We start from the raw sequence: 16717 nt of genomic DNA on the forward strand, positions 1-16717 counted from the left end.
TTAATAAAATTATATAGGTCCCAGTGTACAATCAGCATATTGCACTGTGTGTTCACCACCCAAGGTCAAGTCCCCTTCCTTCACCATATATTTGACCCCCTTTATCTTCTTCTACCTCCCCTCTACCCCCTTTCCCTCTGGTAACCACCATACCGTTGTCTGTGAGTTTTTGTTTGTCTGTCTTGTTTGTTCATTTATTGCTTGCAGTTTTATATCCCACATATAAGTGAAAACATATGGTTCTTGACTTTTTCCATCTGACTTATTTCACTTAGCATGATATTCTCAATATCATTCACTCTCGTGAACTCATGCAAATCACCTCTTCGTTATTTAAAGATGTGATAAACACAAGACTTTTAAAGAAATGCCCCCACACCAGCACTGAGCAACCAACTGTGCCCTGTTGTACAAACTTAGCACAGTCAGCTGATTTAGAATTGCTATTTTCTTATTGCGGAACCACGCCCCCTGGCAGTGGCTGCCCAGCTCACAACTTCAGCTCCATCTCTGGCTGCATGGGGTGGGTCCCCTCAGCCTGGCCTGCCCAATAGGAGCCACTCACCATTGCTAACTAATTCAGGGGCAGCTCCTGACCTAACCAGGCCAATCGCCTGGTAATTAAGAGTTCTGAGCTGAGATGCACAAAGCCAGGGGGCCCCTGCAGCAGAATCAGGCCCAAGGCAGAGGGGACCTGAGGATAACTGAGGTCTCCAGAATGGCCCCATTCCTTGGGCTTCCCTGGGTCTCATGGTTGAACAATTTCATGGATTCCATGACCTTCCTCAATATTCTTTCAATAAATCTCTCACTTTTAAAAAATGTAGCTAACCAGATTGATTTCTGTTGCTTACAACCAATAGAACCACAGCATTCCTCTAAAAACTTACCTGTTTAAAGAGCTAATGGCCTCTACTTCACTGTTGTTTTGGGGGAGAGGGGGAGAATAGCTAACATACACAGACACATGTGAAGTCGACAGAGCTTTGGTCCCTGAAATCAACTTTAGGCATTTATCCCACAGATACACCATCCATGGGGAAAGTGACAAATGTGTATGAATATTCACTAAGGCATTGTTTTTAATAGTAAAATATTGGAAACAACCAAATGTTCATCAATAAGAGACACACCAGCTCCCATCACCTTTAGGTGGTTTCAACCACTGAACCCCCCAGGTAGGGTCCTTTCCCTTGGGGTGGGCATGGAGCCCACAGGTGAACTTGGTAGTGAGGCAAGCTAAAAAAAAAAAACACAAAAGGGCTCAGGGACCTTAGCCCTGGGCAAACTGTGACAGGTCATGTATAATTATTTCTCCTAAATCTAGCCGGATATTCACATTCTTCCTGCTTTTTTTAATAATAACATCTCTTTTTACTCTCCTTCTTAAACCTGTGCCCTCTCCCCTTTCTATGCCCTAAAACTCACCGAGAATAGGGGTAAATGCCCATGAACTCCATTTGTGGCACATTCATTCTTTCATTAACTCATAAGCACGTCAGTGCCAGGCCTAGTTCCAGCAGCTGGGGTGCAGCAGTGGCCAAAACAGGTGAGGTCTCTGTCTTCGGGGAATTGCATTCTAGGCGGGAGAAGCACGACTGCAAGTAAGTAAGCAGGTAACTAAGGTATAGTTAGAACTTGTCTCCGAGATCTGAAGGGAACACGGTGCTGGGCAGTGGGGGCCTGGGGTCAAGTGGGGAGGCTGGCGGTGGAGAGGCGTCAGGGGTGGCCAGAGGTGGCCTCGCTGAAGAGGTGACATTAAAGCTAATTGTTGAATTACAAGAAAGATTCAGCCCAACGGAAGTCTAGGGAAGAGAGTTGTAGGCCATGGGAACAGTAAGCGCAAAGGCCCCAAGGTGGGAAAGGCCCAGGCATGTTGGACGGAGGCGGGCGTGGCCATGTGTGGGAGGCAAAATGGGAGGCGGGAAGTGAAGGGGCACGAGAGGCGGTCAGGGCCATCCGGCGCCTCCCACTGACCCGTTTACCTACTTACTCACCACTAGGGTATCCGGAATCTCCTCCTGCGCCAGCACTGCCCCGTCAAAGGGAAGCATACAGGCCTTGACGTCACTGGCCTGTGTAAAGTGCTCAGCCCCTTCCTAGACCACCTGACCAGACTTCCAAAGCTTAAAACCATCATTGTTTAGGTCAACCAGGTAGCTCAAGTGTGGCAGCTCAGCAGGAAATGTATTTTCTCTTTCGACTCATTCTATGTAAATAATTTTCCTATTCTATGTGGTTCACACGCAGCAGATCTTGTTGCTAACTTGCTCAGGATAACTGAACATTCAGCAACTCCTTGTTTCACTCTGTACAGACTGGATTCAAATCCCTTCCCGTTGCTCATTACCTATGTGACTTTGGAGGCAGCTTATTTCTCTCTCTGTGCCTCAGTTTCCACATATGCAAAGGGAGGCAAATGATGGTACCGACTTCGTGGGGTTGTTGTAAGCCTTAAATTAGGGAACACGTGTGACGTGCTTGATTGCTCACTCTCAGCCTTAACAACTGTTGCTGACTGTTCTCTGTCATTACGGGGAGTCCTTTCAGTTTTCTTAATGGGAGCCCCTCCACCTGCCCCACAGTGTTCTGGTGACTTGGGAGAAGTGTGGACTTGGACAGTGAGGCGTATGTAACGTGGGGGTGGGATTGGGCCCCAGTGGTGTTTGCTGTGGGGAGGCTTATCTGCCTGCTGTGAGAACTGGCCGGGCTGCTTGCAGATGCGCATCTGCGGGTCATTCATGACGGCCTCACAGGGGCCGAGTCCTACAGGACAGGTGCGCAACATTCAGAGGACCTGGGGAAACTCAGCAGATGTGACATTGTGTGGTGACGTGGGCTTTTAGAGGCTCCTGAACCCAGCTCTTCAAAATTACAGTGTCCTCTGGCCAGTGTGGCTCAGTTGGTTGGGTGTCTTTCCAGGCACCAAAAGGTTGCAGGTTCAGTTCCCATTCAGGGTGCATGCCCGGGGTTATGGGCTCGATCCCTGGTTGGGGGCATGCAGGAGGCAGCCAACAGATGTTTTTTATTTTTTTTATTTTTTTTAATCTTCACAGGAGGATATTTTTCCCATTGCTTCATTGCTTTTCAGAGAGAGTGGGAGGGAGAGAGAGAGAGAAAAAGAGAGAAACATCAATGTGAGAGAGACACATAGACTGGTTGCCTCCTGCATGCCCCCAACCGAGACCAGGGTCAAGCCTGCAACCGAGGTACATGCCCTTGGCTGGAATCGAACCCGGGACCCGTCAGTCCACAGGCTGACGCTCTCACCACTGAGCCAAACCGGCTAGGGCACCAAATGATGTTTTGCTTTCACATCAGTGTCTCTCTCTGTCTCTCTTTCTCTCTCTTCTCTCTCTAAAAAATCAATCAAAATATTGTTATAAAAATCACAGTGGGGTAATAGAACAATTGCTGTTGTTTTCAATCATTATGCTCTGAGTTGGTTCATTGCAAAGCAGTAGATAACTGGGCCGGGTACACGAGGGATTGTGGTCAGAGGCTGTTGTGGGTGCTGCTGGATCTGTCTCCAAAGCTCATGTGCTCGGGTATTACTAGACTACCAGAGACAGAGACAGAGACAGAGACAGAGACAGAGACAGAGACAGAGACAGAGACAGAGACAGGAAGTTTTTCTTAATCAGACCCTCCTCTTTACTTCCATCTATGTGGGGCACATCCACCTACTTGCAGTGGGAAATACTACCCCCCATTACTGCAGTTTACTGCTGTGACCTTATTGGAACTTGCGCACCACCCACTGATGAAACAGAAACTCAGAAAGTGGGGCCCACTTGGCTCATAGTTACATGCACAGGTACATAGACAGATACAAAGTTAGGCACTTTGGACCCCCTTTTAATCAAGCATTCTTTCATCTTCCCAGGCTTGTGGGGAGATTGGACCGCTATTATTAACCTCGTTTTGTGTATTTGTGCAGATTAAAATACTAAGTGCACACAGCCCGTTTTATCATCACCTGCTGTTCCCTTGAAGCAGCGTCTAGACGATAAAGCTGGGGTATAAAAACTGGCCGGGCACCGGATCCAGAGGGAAAGGATGCCTGGAATATCCGACAGGGTAAGTCACCCTTGCCATTCTCCTGAGGGGAGGCTGGGCCAATAGCCTTGAATCCCCGAGAGTCTGTTCATTGCTGTGGTCCTGCTTGATAAGTCTGAAAACGTCTGAATTTATTTCAGATGTTGAGCATCTGGGCGATTGCACTTTTCCTGCTGGGAGCAGCTAAAGGTGAGAAACAGCATGCCAGCCCCCTGGGGAGAGCCGGATCCCAATATCTCAGCACTGGCCAGAGAAAGCCTGAGATGTGACAGGGCTTCCCGGTAGCTCGGGACAACTTTTGTTCGAGAAAGAGGTGGGTGGGGCTGACACTGCCTGGGAGTGAGACCAGTGTGAAGGGACCTGCTTTGCAGCATCTCCCCAGGATCCTATCTTCATGCCCAGGGTGCCCTAAGCCAGACTTTTCTAGGTAAAGCATTAAGCACCTGCCTGAGTTAACATATGGACTCATCAGTGCCCATCATCACATTAGTCAAGTAAATATATTCCAAGAGCTGGGATGGGACACAAATCTTTGATGTTTTGATAGTGGTGTCTCTATAAGACTAATGGGACTGGTCCCAGACCAGAGGGTGGGCACTGCAGGCAAGAAAATATGGGTGAGGCAGAGGTGGGTGTCTGCATGGCCTTTGGCCTATCCCTAGGCAGAGAAGTGACCAAGCCGGAGCAACAGAGAGGTCCTAGATTCCAGCTCAAGAGCTAACCCTTGAGCAAGTCTTCCTTTCTCTCCAGGAAAAGAAATCTGCTATGGTCAGCTTGGCTGCTTCTCTGACTCAGAGCCCTGGGGTGGGACTGTCATCAGGCCCCTGAAAGTCCTTCCCTGGAGCCCTGAGAAGATTGGCACCCGCTTCCTGCTCTATACCAATGAGAACCCCGACACCTTTCAGGTGAGACCACTGCCATTTTAACATCATTGTAACTGGGTGAGGGGCTGTGCCCACCCCGCCACCAAGAGTCTCTTTCCTCTGTGTCCACCCCACCCCTCCAGCTACACCCTAAGGCCTGGACAGAGTAAAAAGTTGGCTTGAATGAATGAATGAATGAATGATTAGCTCACATTTGCTAGAGCTGCTAGCTGGTTATGCAATTCTGGTTTGGGGCAATGAGCTTACCAAAGAACCCTATAAAGGCAAGACCTTGAGCCACAATCCAGACCCAGTGGAGGAGTGAGTCCTGACATGGGAAGGTGGGGCAGGAAAAGGGAGGTCAGGACGGGCTTCTTGGAAGAGATGGCTTTTGTGCTAAATCTTGGAGGGTTATAGCATTGGGACACGTAGAAAATGGAAGAGAGAGGCAGTCCTGAGTGGGCGGCCTGCAAAAACATGCCATCCCTCTGCCTTTGTCACAGAATCTCCTTCCCTCTGACCCCTCAACGATTGAGGCATCGAATTTTCAAACAGACAGGAAGACCCGGTTCATCATCCACGGCTTCATAGACAAGGGCGACGAGAGCTGGGTGCTGAATATGTGCAAGGTAGGGGCGCCTCCGATCCCGCGGCCTGCTCTGCCCCTGCCGCCTCGCGTCCCTCTAGCATCCCTGCTCCCCGTATGCAACAGCAGCAGATGAGCTAGAAATGCAACTAAATGCCTCTTTATGAAAGTGAAAATCCCTTCCCACGTTCCTGGGCTGCCTCTAGCCCGAAACGATGACGTCTGCTATGTGCACAAGCGCCTCCTGGCCTCTGGCTAAGTCAAGGTTCCATGCTGTCTGTCTCCACGGTCAGCGAGGGCGCTTGGAATTCCGGTAAAGGAGGAATTATGTTCTTTCCGTTCAAATCTTCCCTCATCCCTGACAGTCAGACATGTGTTGCTACAACCATTTATGTGAGAATGAAGAGCTAAGACTGACTAGGCGGCTAAAAGGCAGCATAGAAACTGCCAAAATTGTATGTAACATAGCACCTGTTGGTCAGAACAGACAACAGACGAACACACACATGTGCACATACATACACATGCAAACACACGCACATGTGTACATACGTGCACAGGCACACACATAAACACACACAGAATATACCATTGTCCTTTCTTTTTATGTATACTCTGGAAAATCTATTTTTCTGACACCCAAGACTTCACCCCAGCGCACACATTAATAACCCTGATCTCCAATGTCAACAGGAGAAGTTACAAACCCAGAGAACGGAAGCCATCCTGCATCTGCCCTTGGTTTGCCAGGCACTTAACTCTTGCCGCCCCGTCTCGCCATTCATAAGCATTTCAGTGTCTAAGCCGTAAGATGTAGTTTACACTCCAGATTCTCCGGGTTGTAAGAGATTCCTCAGGGTCGCTTTACATATAAAAGTCCTGAGGAAATGCCTCTTGTATCCCTGTGCGTGTGATCACACACATGAGCGTCATGTACGTGAAAAGACTGTGAGTGGATTTCACAACTGTTGCGCCGTTTCAAATCCCAGCTGGGCACGCGCCCCGCCGGGCGGGACGTCTAAGGATGCGTCAGTTCCTTTAACTCCAGGGTTCCCTTTCCCAGTTCTTCCATCCCTTTTACACCAGTGCAGTTCCAGTTCTCAAATATGTGCAGCGCATGTTCTCTCCATGAACCTCGGTGCTTTCCTGACCCTGAAAATAGCACTGCTTCCCCCCACCTTCAACCTTTCTCAGGGCCCAGCAGCCCCGGAACTGGCAGCAGCCTCGGCTGCCCCGTGGCCAAGGGGCTGAAAGGGCCCCTAGCGGCCAAATCCACGAAGTCATTTAGACCCTGGCCCCCCAGGCTGCCCTTGAGGCGTTTCCTTTGCAAAGGGGGCTCCTTTAACGATGGCGTTGTTTCCCTACCTAATCCAGTTTACTGAATTAGGCCGGAGAAAACCAGAGAGCGGCCTGCTTTGGGCTCACCTACAGGCTGGAGGGGAGTCTGTTAGCATTCACCCTGGGCCGACTCCTGACTGGCAGCAGGTTTCCCTAAGTCCCGGTGGCCTCAGCGCCCCGGCTAGGACAGGCCAGGGCCACGGCCAGCGGTGACAGCCACCGTTTCTGAGCCCTGGCTGGCTGTGGTTCCACGCACCCTGGGCCAACACCTGACGTCTTTCCAACACCAGAACATGTTCACAGTGGAGGAGGTGAACTGCATCTGCGTGGACTGGAAGAGAGGCTCCCAGACCACCTACGCCCAGGCCGTGAACAACGTGCGTGTGGTGGGCGCGCAGGTGGCCCAGATGCTCAGCATGCTCGCGGTGAGTGCAGGGGCCGGGGGCGCCGAGGGGCAAGCAGGGCCCCGGCCTCGGACGGCTCAAGATGCCGCTGGGATTGTATAGTTAAAGAGAAACTAGAAAGAACTGATATTTCTTCTAGGGTCTTACTTCTAAAACTCTGAAATTCGCCTTAGTGGATTTTCTTAGTGGAAGAAAAAGCAGTAAGAGCTAACACTTAGGAGGTAGGGGACTTTAGATTGCCTTCCATTGCCAGGTCAGAAAACGGAGGCCCAGAAACCTTAACTAGTTTGCGCCCCTAAAATCATGGAGCAGGTGAACATAAGAGTTGTGTTTGGGGCCCCAAATCATCTAGCTCCAGGGGTCCCTGCTATATCAGGTGGCTCTGTTTGGGGAAAACATACCTTGTCCAGGGAGAGCCCGTCGAGCCAAAGCACTGTGGAGAGTTGGCATGCGCCAGCCCGCTGGCCTGCTGTTGCGGGGCCTGTTGATGTTGGGGAATCAATTCCGCACAATCAATTCAGCTGTTTCTTCCTGCCCTGCTCTTCCTTTTCACTAATTCTTTAAGTCTTTAATTCTTTCAGTTAAGTCACTAATTTTTGGTGACTATTTTCTCTACCAGATAAAGGTCCCAATCATTTCTGTCTTATATTTCAAGAGTCTATAAAAGAACCAATTGGTTCTAACTATCCCTGCAGAAATCAAAACCTGGGGTGTTTGAACTGGAGACAACTGTAGACCAATAAACGAGTATATTGGGGTGAGATTGGAGAGACCAGCATGTGCCAAGGCCTCGGACCTCCATGTTATTTGTCTGTTCATCCATTGTTTCGGGGGTACAGTGTCAGGAGCTGTGCTAGGAGGTACAGAGGATGTGTGAGGTCCCAGGCCTTGGAGGAGCTTACAGTGAAGATGTAGCAGGAGAGCGTGGGCAGGGCTCTGGTGGGGAGAGTACAGGGCTGTCTGAAGCGCGTGGGTGCGTGGGGCCGATGTGAGCTGTGTTGACGTGAGCTGGGCAAGTAGTTGGGGAGATAGGTGACCACAGGAAGAGAATTCCGAACCAGGCCCAGAGACCAGAGAGTATGACATATCTGAGGGCCTGAAAGTTCCACAAAGGGTTTGCTAGAGAAGACTCTAGAAAAATATGTGTTGAGTGAGGAAAGCTCTGAGGCCCTGGTAATGTGTTTGGGCTTAATTCTAAAGGGAGTGGGAGCCACGGCAGGTCTCCGCAGAGGAGTAACAGTGTCAGGTTTCCACGTCAGAAAAGCCACAGCACAGCAATGCCCTAAAAACACCATCTTCCCTCTTCAGACAAACTACAGTTACTCACCTTCCCAAGTTCACCTCATCGGCCACAGCCTGGGAGCCCACGCGGCCGGAGAGGCAGGGAGCAGGACTCCAGGCCTGGGCAGGATTACAGGTAAGGCCAAAGGGGCACGGCTCCGGGTTTCGTCCCCAGTAATCCCACAACATGGCACAAGACTGCAGCCCAGCTCAGATCCGGCCCGAAGGAGGCTGCTGCCTTGACCACGGCTGAGGTGGATCGAGCCTGCACGGAGCATCTCAGGAAGCCCCCAAGAAGCCCCTCTATGTGACAAGGGGTGGTGGCTTCATTCCTCTTTGCTTCTCTTTGCTATTACTGCCTCTGTCCCTGTCCCTTGCCTCCAGATTCAGGTTTTCTGGTGGTGTGGGTTGCTCAGCAGGACTGGGCACCCAGGAAAACGCAGAGCAAGGCTGGTGTGAACAGGAGCAAACATAACTGAGAAGGGTCCCTATTGTCATTCCTTACCCCTGCTTTTTGAAATCAAAGGCAGACTAGAACATGGAAAGTATGTTTCCGTTGTCTCTGCTGGTAGAAGCAACCCAGCCACCGACAGGGCCAAGCAAAGCCTATACATTGTAACAATAGCAACAAAATATGGCTGTATAATATAATAATTTAAAATGCTAATGTAAGTGTTACGGTAAGCATAGTTTAAGTGCCTAATTAGCCCCAATACTGCACAAAGGGCTTTACATTTTCTCACATAATCCTCAGACCCAAAGAAACAGGCTCGAGGAAGTGAGTGGTTTGCCCAAGGTCACGTAACTAACTGGTGGTGGAACTGAGATTCCAGCCCAGTTTTGCTGTCATTTGGCTCAAACAAGTCTCTCCCTTTATAAGAATTCTCCCTTTTATATTCAGCAGACAATTGTGTTCATGCCTTTTTGGCTGCTCTGACCAAGCCTTCAAAAAACCATTGACAAATCCAGGAGCCCTTCCAAGAAGGAAATGTAGTCAGGAGGAAATAATAATAATTAATATTTTACTTATACACCCATGATGATGTGCCAGGCACTGTGCTAACAGCTACATATCTTAACTCATTTAATCTTATAAAAACCATATAAAATAGATGCCATTATTACTCCTATTTTAAAAGTGGGAAACAGAGGCCCAATAAAGGCCAAGTGATTCATCCAAGGCCATGCAACTTGCCCAAGAAGTAGCTGAGTGGGGATTTGGAGCCAGGCAACCTAGTCCCAGAATCTTGTTTTTATCTACAATACCATACTGCCTTGCCCCTTTTCCTTCAAATTTGGGAAGTGAAAGAAAATGTTGAAGAAGAAAGATATATAAATAAAGAAGAGCATTGATGTGGGAAAAAATCCTGGCTCCAAAAGAAAATCGAATTTTCTTTGTTCACTTGCCCTTCCCTATTCATGCCTCTAGAGCCTTCTTTAACGGAGCAACATTGAGACCCTGTGTCCCCACATTCAATACCCAGGGCCATGGCCCTGGACACCTCCAGGTTAGGGCGCCACTTTGGTTAGACAGTGCACAGCCTGAGCGACTCTGCACCTCGGTCCTGCGGGCACCACAGCCAGGCCTGTTGTCTGCAGCACTGACCATCTCTCTTAGGGTTGGATCCCGTGGAAGCAAGTTTCCAGGGTACTGCTGAAGAGGTCCGACTTGATCCCTCCGATGCAGCCTTTGTGGATGTGATTCACACGGATGCAGCTCCTCTGATCCCGTCCTTGGGTGAGGCTGACGATGCTCCAGCCTTGAGCACGTGCAGTTGGGTTTTACCCAGGAGAGCCTTGCACTAGAAACAGCTCGTTGCTGTTCAAACATTTCAGGTTTTGGAACGAGCCAGCTGATGGGTCACCTTGATTTCTTCCCCAATGGAGGAGAAGAGATGCCGGGATGCAAGAAGAACGCCCTGTCACAGATTGTGGACCTGGATGGCATCTGGTCAGGTAAAGCCCGAGCAGAGTGGGGCATTGCTTCCCTGGGGAGAGCAGTGCATTTCCCACAGCAGGTCTTAAAAAATAAAAGCACCCTGCTCTTTAAAAATACACAATCCCCTTTCTAGGCCTTATTTCTGAAAATGATAGCTATGTATCGTTTGTTATGTCTAAGCTCTGCTGATTTTGTAGTCCCTTAAAACATTGCTGTGGGGATCCTGGAGTATGCCAGCAACAAAGAATCACCGGACAGTTGCTTAAAGCTATAACTCCAACAGTAAATTGGTAGATACACATAACAAAGTAAGGAAAAGCCATAAAAGTAAACATCCTGACTCTAAGAGAACTTGTCTGCCAATTTCTCCTCTGGGAGTCAGTGATATGCTTCAAATTTATGCAACTGGCTTCATTTCAGTAGCCAGAATGAGGCTCTTCCCAGCCATTTGCACAGTGAGAGTCACCATTTCTCAATGTTGGGTCAAGAGTGAGAAGCAGTCGCACATTCAGAAGGGTAGCCTAAATTCTCTACCAGTGACAGCCAAGCAAGTTCAGCCCAGGCCTAGAAGGTAGGAATCTGTCACTTGGCAGGAGCTATGGGAGCCAAGGAAGATTATAAAGGAGTGAGGCTCGATGAGAGTGCTAGGGATGCTCATATAGAGCCACCTAAAGCTACTGGACTCTCCTTTTAATTTGCATGAAAATGTCACCCTAGTTTTATCATGTGTAGGGGGTCAATGTGTCTTCAAGGACCTCCAGCTTGGTGCCTGGTACACAGGATGGCAGAGGGCAGAGGCGTAGACTCACGAACCAGATGGGCTTGGGTTTAATTCCCAGCTCTGCCATTTACTGGCTGTAATCTGAAGTCTGAATCTGTCATCTATAGGTCATTCTATAATTAGGGACAGCATGGTATCCACCTCCTAGGAAGGGTGAGGATGACGTGGACAATACATGTGAAGTTCTCAGCACGTGGCCACGCACACAGAAAGCACCCTCTCTATGTGTTAACAGCATTAATGTGCCTGGATTTCAGACTTACCTTAGATTTCCGAAAACACAGTCCCACTTCAGAACCATCCCACTTGGAAGGCAGAGAACTTGTCGCAGCTCTCTGGCCACCTGTGTAGACTTCTTCATTTGTTTCCCCAGGAACCAAGGAGTTTGTGGCTTGCAATCACCTAAGAAGCTACAAGTATTACTCGAACAGCATCCTCAATCCTGATGGATTCACCGGGTACCCCTGCGCTTCCTACAGGGCCTTTGAGTCTGTAAGCTATTGTCCCACCCTGAGTCCCACTGTGGGACTGTTGTGCAGCTGTGTTTGGAATTTGCAGGACCTGCTCCCCTGTTTCTGACCACCCTCTCTTTGTTTTGCATTGCCCACCAGCATTCGTGGTCCTGTGAACTGGAGAGAAACAAAGTGTTAGACAGGTGGTGGCTAGAATTCTAGATGGGTCATGTGGTCAGGGAAGACTCTGGGAGATCAGAGAAAAGAGCAATCAATTCAAAGATCTAGAAAGATTTCCTGCAGGAGGCACTGTGTGAATCTGGCTTGTAAAATCATTGAGTTTCAAAGGTAGAGAAGCAGTGCACATGTCTGGCCAGGGCAGAGCCAGAACAGAAGAATGTGTGAGAGGTGAACTCACACGCCAGAGAGGAGGAAGGGCGGATGCTGGAGTTCAAGTGCCAGGCTGGGACTTTGTACCTATGCCACCAGCAACAAGGGGGGAGATGGGTGTTCTGGCTCGTGAGAGCCGGTGGGAGCAATCTCTTCCCAACTCCACATTCATATTGGTAGCCTGAAAGTGGCCAGAGTCAGAGTATTTACACCATGGAAATTGGCAAACACTACAGTTAGGGTGTGGGGGGGAGTTTTTGTGCCGGAGTTGGCTGTTAATCATTCACCAGCACATCACTTGATGGAAGGTATAATAGCTCTAACCAGGGACCCAGTATTTTCTAAATATGAGCATCATTATTTTCTAAAGCTCCCCAAGCAATTCTAATGTAATGTGCACCAGGCTTGGGAAGGTCATTTAGAGATCATCTGTTCCAGTCCCTTTCTGGTTACAAATGAAGACCCTCGGGCTGCAGGAAAATTTCTCCCCTGGATGTATGGGTCTTAAAAAGACAAATTCACCCCTTACAGCCTGATCTATGTCTTCTCATTAGAACAAGTGCTTCCCCTGCCCAGATGAAGGGTGCCCACAGATGGGCCACTACGCGGACAAATTTGCCGGCAAGGCAAGTGCGGAGCAGCAGAAATTCTTCCTGAACACAGGCGATTCCAACAATTTTGCCCGTAAGTTGTGCTTAGATTTTCCCTTCCAGCTAAAAAAAGTTTGGTTTCTGTTGTAAATGAAGGGCTATCTCTGACCTGAAGGAACAAGTATTTATTATTTTAGAAAAAGGACACATCCACCCAAACCATCCCTTTTAAGACTCAACTGGGGACTTACAAAGAGTCTGCATTTCTTCCATTTTATTTCTGTGGCATGAAATGAGCAGAAATAAATAGTATAACTAATGGATAAACACAATTTACATGTCTCTGTGGCAGGTACCCTGAATTTTTACTGCTCATGGTCCTTTTTTTCTTTTTTTAAGAATTTATCGTGGCAACACTGGTTAATAAGATTGTAAGTTTCAAGTGTACAATTGTACAATTCTATGACATATCATCTGTATATTGCGTTGTGTGCCCATGACCCAAAGTTAAATCTTCTTCCATCACTGTGTCACATGCACCTGTTCTATTCATTCAGTAAACATTTACTTGGTACCAGCTCTTTGCTGGGCTGGGCCCCTTAAGAAGACCAACTCCAGTCTCCCCACTCCCTCCCCCTCCTGATGCCCAGGGGCTGCCCCTCTGGTGCAGAGTGGGCAGGAATCAGGGAGGGGTGATTTCTCTCAAGACCCTGCTGGATGGACTAGGTCACAGGGTAAAACCAGGGCATGTTTGGGTCACTTTGTGCCCATGGTGGTTCCCTAAGATGTTTCACTGTAAAAAAGAGACTGTATTGTATAACTGCATGAGTACAATACGTGTCTTATATAGTCAAGTCAGGGTTTTTGAGGTGTAATTTTTATACAGCAAAATTCATCCTGTTTAGTGGATAGTCCTGTGAGTTTTGACAAATGAATAATCGTGTAGGCACCCCCACAATCAAGATGTAGAACATTTCCATCACTATGAAATTTTAAAAGACATTGGTTAATCACTCCTTCCACTGATGTAGCGATGCACGAAATACTTGCTCATATTTAACAACAAATTAGAAATTCAAAAAGCATGTACTAATTCCTCAACCAACATTTACTTATGGACCACAGACTACGCTAGACACGGGGGGTGCAGGGAACAAGACATGCTACACATGAAATTTATAGGACAGCAGAGAAGACAGAACCTGAGCCAGCAGCTACAAGTGTGTTGGGCTTGGTGGGTTGCAGCCGTGGCACCAGGGGACCGAGGACCTGGCACTGACCAGAGGGAGGGACAGGGACAGTATCTCTGAGGATGTGAAGGATGGGTAGGATTTCAGCAAAGGATGTGTGTGTATGTGTATTTATACATTTGGGTGTTTATACAAAGGATGTGTGATGTGTGTGTACATGTGTGTGTGAGAGAGAGAGTATGTGTATGTTAGTGTGTGGTTATATGTATATAGATTTGTGTGTATGTATGTGTGCTCATGGGCACTGAGACAGCACTCCAGGGATAAATCTGGGTGACAACTGAGCCCCACTGTGTGCTGGACACTGCCAGGGCCCTGGGGACTCAGAGGTAAGACATAGCCCCTGCCCTCGAGGGGCTCCCAGGATCACACTCCTGAGCTGGAGTTCCAAACGAGGGGACGAGCCCCTGTCTTTCCTCTTTTCACCTTAACTCATGGTACGATCATTCTAGAGCAGAACTGTCCCAAAGAACTTTCCGCAATGACAGAAATGCCATTAACCCCACATGGCAATTTAGCACTCAAAATGTGGCTAGTGAAACTGCAGAATGAAAATTTTTAATTCAATTTCATTTGAATTTAAACTTAAGCAGCCACACCTCGCTAGTGGCCCCTTGACTGGGCCATGCAGATCTGGAGGGGACACTGCTAAACATGGGTTTCCCCTCAGCAGAGTCTGAGTTGTAGATTAGCACGTAGGATCTCTTCAGTGTGAGGGACAGAGACAGGAATCTGAGATGTGGGTCAAGTATTTTGTGCATAAATAAACCGAACTCTCTCCCATCCCCTGTGCAGGCTGGAGATACGGGGTTTCCGTCACACTGTCTGGGAGAATCGTCACTGGCCAGGTCAAAGTTGCTCTGTTTGGAAATAAGGGAAACACTCACCAATATGATATCTTCAGGTAAGTTCCCTGGTTTAGCGCCCATCGCATTGGGCAACCCACACGGCCTTCAAATCCACGCACATGAATGCTCAGCATCTCTTTATCTACCCATGGATTTTAAATTCTTTCCTTTATGCACTACAGTTAATTTTAGACTTCTGCTAACAACTTTTCTTTTCTCTATTATAAATCCAGGCATTTCATTCTTTCTCACTCAATAGATCAGATTAGAAAATAAATCTAATTATTACCCCAGACACCATGTTTTTTAATTTGCATAGTAACATGTGCTTGTCCTGTCAAATCAAGTGAATAACTTACTACTATACAAATAATTCTTCCAGAAAAAAATAATATAAAGGAATTATATAATTTTCTATAAGAAAGTTTTGAAGAGAAATGAACCTGAGTTTGAGTAACCAATATTTAAATAATAGTTTGATTTTGGACTTTGCCATTTCTCCAGCCTTTGTTTGGGAATTAATTTGGAAAAATGATCTCATTAATTCAGAGTAGAAGAGAGCGGCATCGGCTTATGCGGTCACTGGGTTTCTGTGAGTGAAAATGCTCCTGTTTCTCTTTTCCAGGGGCATCATCAAGCCAGGCTCCACCCATTCCAATGAGTTCGACGCCGAGGTGGATATCGGAACAATTCAGAAAGTCAAGTTCCTTTGGAACAACCACGTGGTAAACCCCACCTTCCCCAAAGTGGGTGCGTCCAAGATCACCGTGCAGAAGGGAGACGAGAAGACAGTGTACGTACCTTTTCTTGTGCCTGAGGGGGTTTGCAGAGACCCCCGTTTGCAGGGAAAACGCACCCCAGAAAGTCAGCTTATGGCTCGGCCAGAAAACCCAAGAAAATCTCCCCGTCTGGGGCCCTTTCTCCCCAGGCCAACAAACAGCTGAAAGGGGGCACAAGACAGTTGTGTTGGGCGCACTTCATCGAGGGCTCCCTGCGCTACGTCTGGGGTTGCAGAGAGTGTGACGGCCTTCCCACCTCCCGCTGGCCGCCGGGCCGGCCACCCCGCTGTCCCCCTGGCTTGCAGGAATAGTCTGGACAGTAAGAAAGCTGAGTTCGCCAAGTTATTCAAATAGTTTTGCTGTTATGGAAACAGCCAGTGAATAACAATTTTTAAAATTATCATCATCCTTAGGAGGCTAAGGAAAATCAGTTCCCCGGTGATTGGCTGAAGCTAGACCCCTAACGCCCCCCTCATTGTAAATCAGCAAGTCCCCCTGCTGAACACCTCCTGTCACCAAGTAAGGATGCCCGGCGCCTAAGCAGGCTCCTTTTCCTCCACAGGTACAACTTCTGCAGCCAGGACACCGTGAGGGAAGACGTCCTGCTCACTCTCACGCCCTGTTAAGCTCGGGGCGCGATCTAGGGGCTGTGCGAACGTCAATAAACTCCACTGATGCATCCACCTCCGCACGGTCTTTTCTGATGTCGGCTGCCCCCTGCAGGGGCGTTTGGGAATTGGACATCTGAACGCTTCCAAATGTCCTGGGCTTGTCCGTGTATTTGGGTTCCTTGTCATGGACCTCTGATCACACACCCTCTTCCCAACTTCCTCAGTGCTCCGGCCACTGTTTCCTCCTCACCTGAGGGGGTGAACACGCAGCAGAACTAGAGGGGGGGTGTTGGTGCCTCAGCAGAGCCTCTCATCTGACAGAGGAGGAAACTGAGGCTCAGATTGGGGGATTTTGCTGTTCAAGCACACAGGATGAATCAGTGTCCCGTCAGGACTGAGGGTCAGGCCCCTAGCCCCCACTCCAGGGCTCCTCCCTGACTCTGCTGTGACCTTGAGGGATCGTGGAAAGACACTATGATGTGGCCTTTATGGTGGTAAATTTTGTGGTGAGGGAGCCGCTTGGTGGCCCGGCTCTTGGTGAGGTGT

General features: G+C 48.6%; 1 protein-coding gene across 1 annotated transcript; it reads left to right on the top strand.

The window, feature by feature from the left end:
* Positions 1-4199: 4199 nt before the first annotated feature.
* LOC308567167 (inactive pancreatic lipase-related protein 1) lies at positions 4200-16186 on the top strand (the record flags this gene model as incomplete). Its single annotated transcript, XM_081158478.1, has 12 exons — positions 4200-4248; positions 4810-4964; positions 5426-5551; positions 7137-7271; positions 8559-8667; positions 10150-10269; positions 10368-10487; positions 11625-11743; positions 12648-12777; positions 14729-14837; positions 15407-15574; positions 16123-16186. 12 exons carry the CDS (start codon positions 4200-4202, stop codon positions 16184-16186), a joined length of 1404 nt encoding a protein of 467 aa, XP_081014604.1.
* Between the last annotated feature and the right edge of the window lie 531 nt (positions 16187-16717).

This window comes from Miniopterus schreibersii (genome assembly GCF_964146895.1).
Source record: "Miniopterus schreibersii genome assembly, chromosome: 14".
Taxonomy (NCBI): Eukaryota; Metazoa; Chordata; class Mammalia; order Chiroptera; family Miniopteridae; genus Miniopterus; species Miniopterus schreibersii.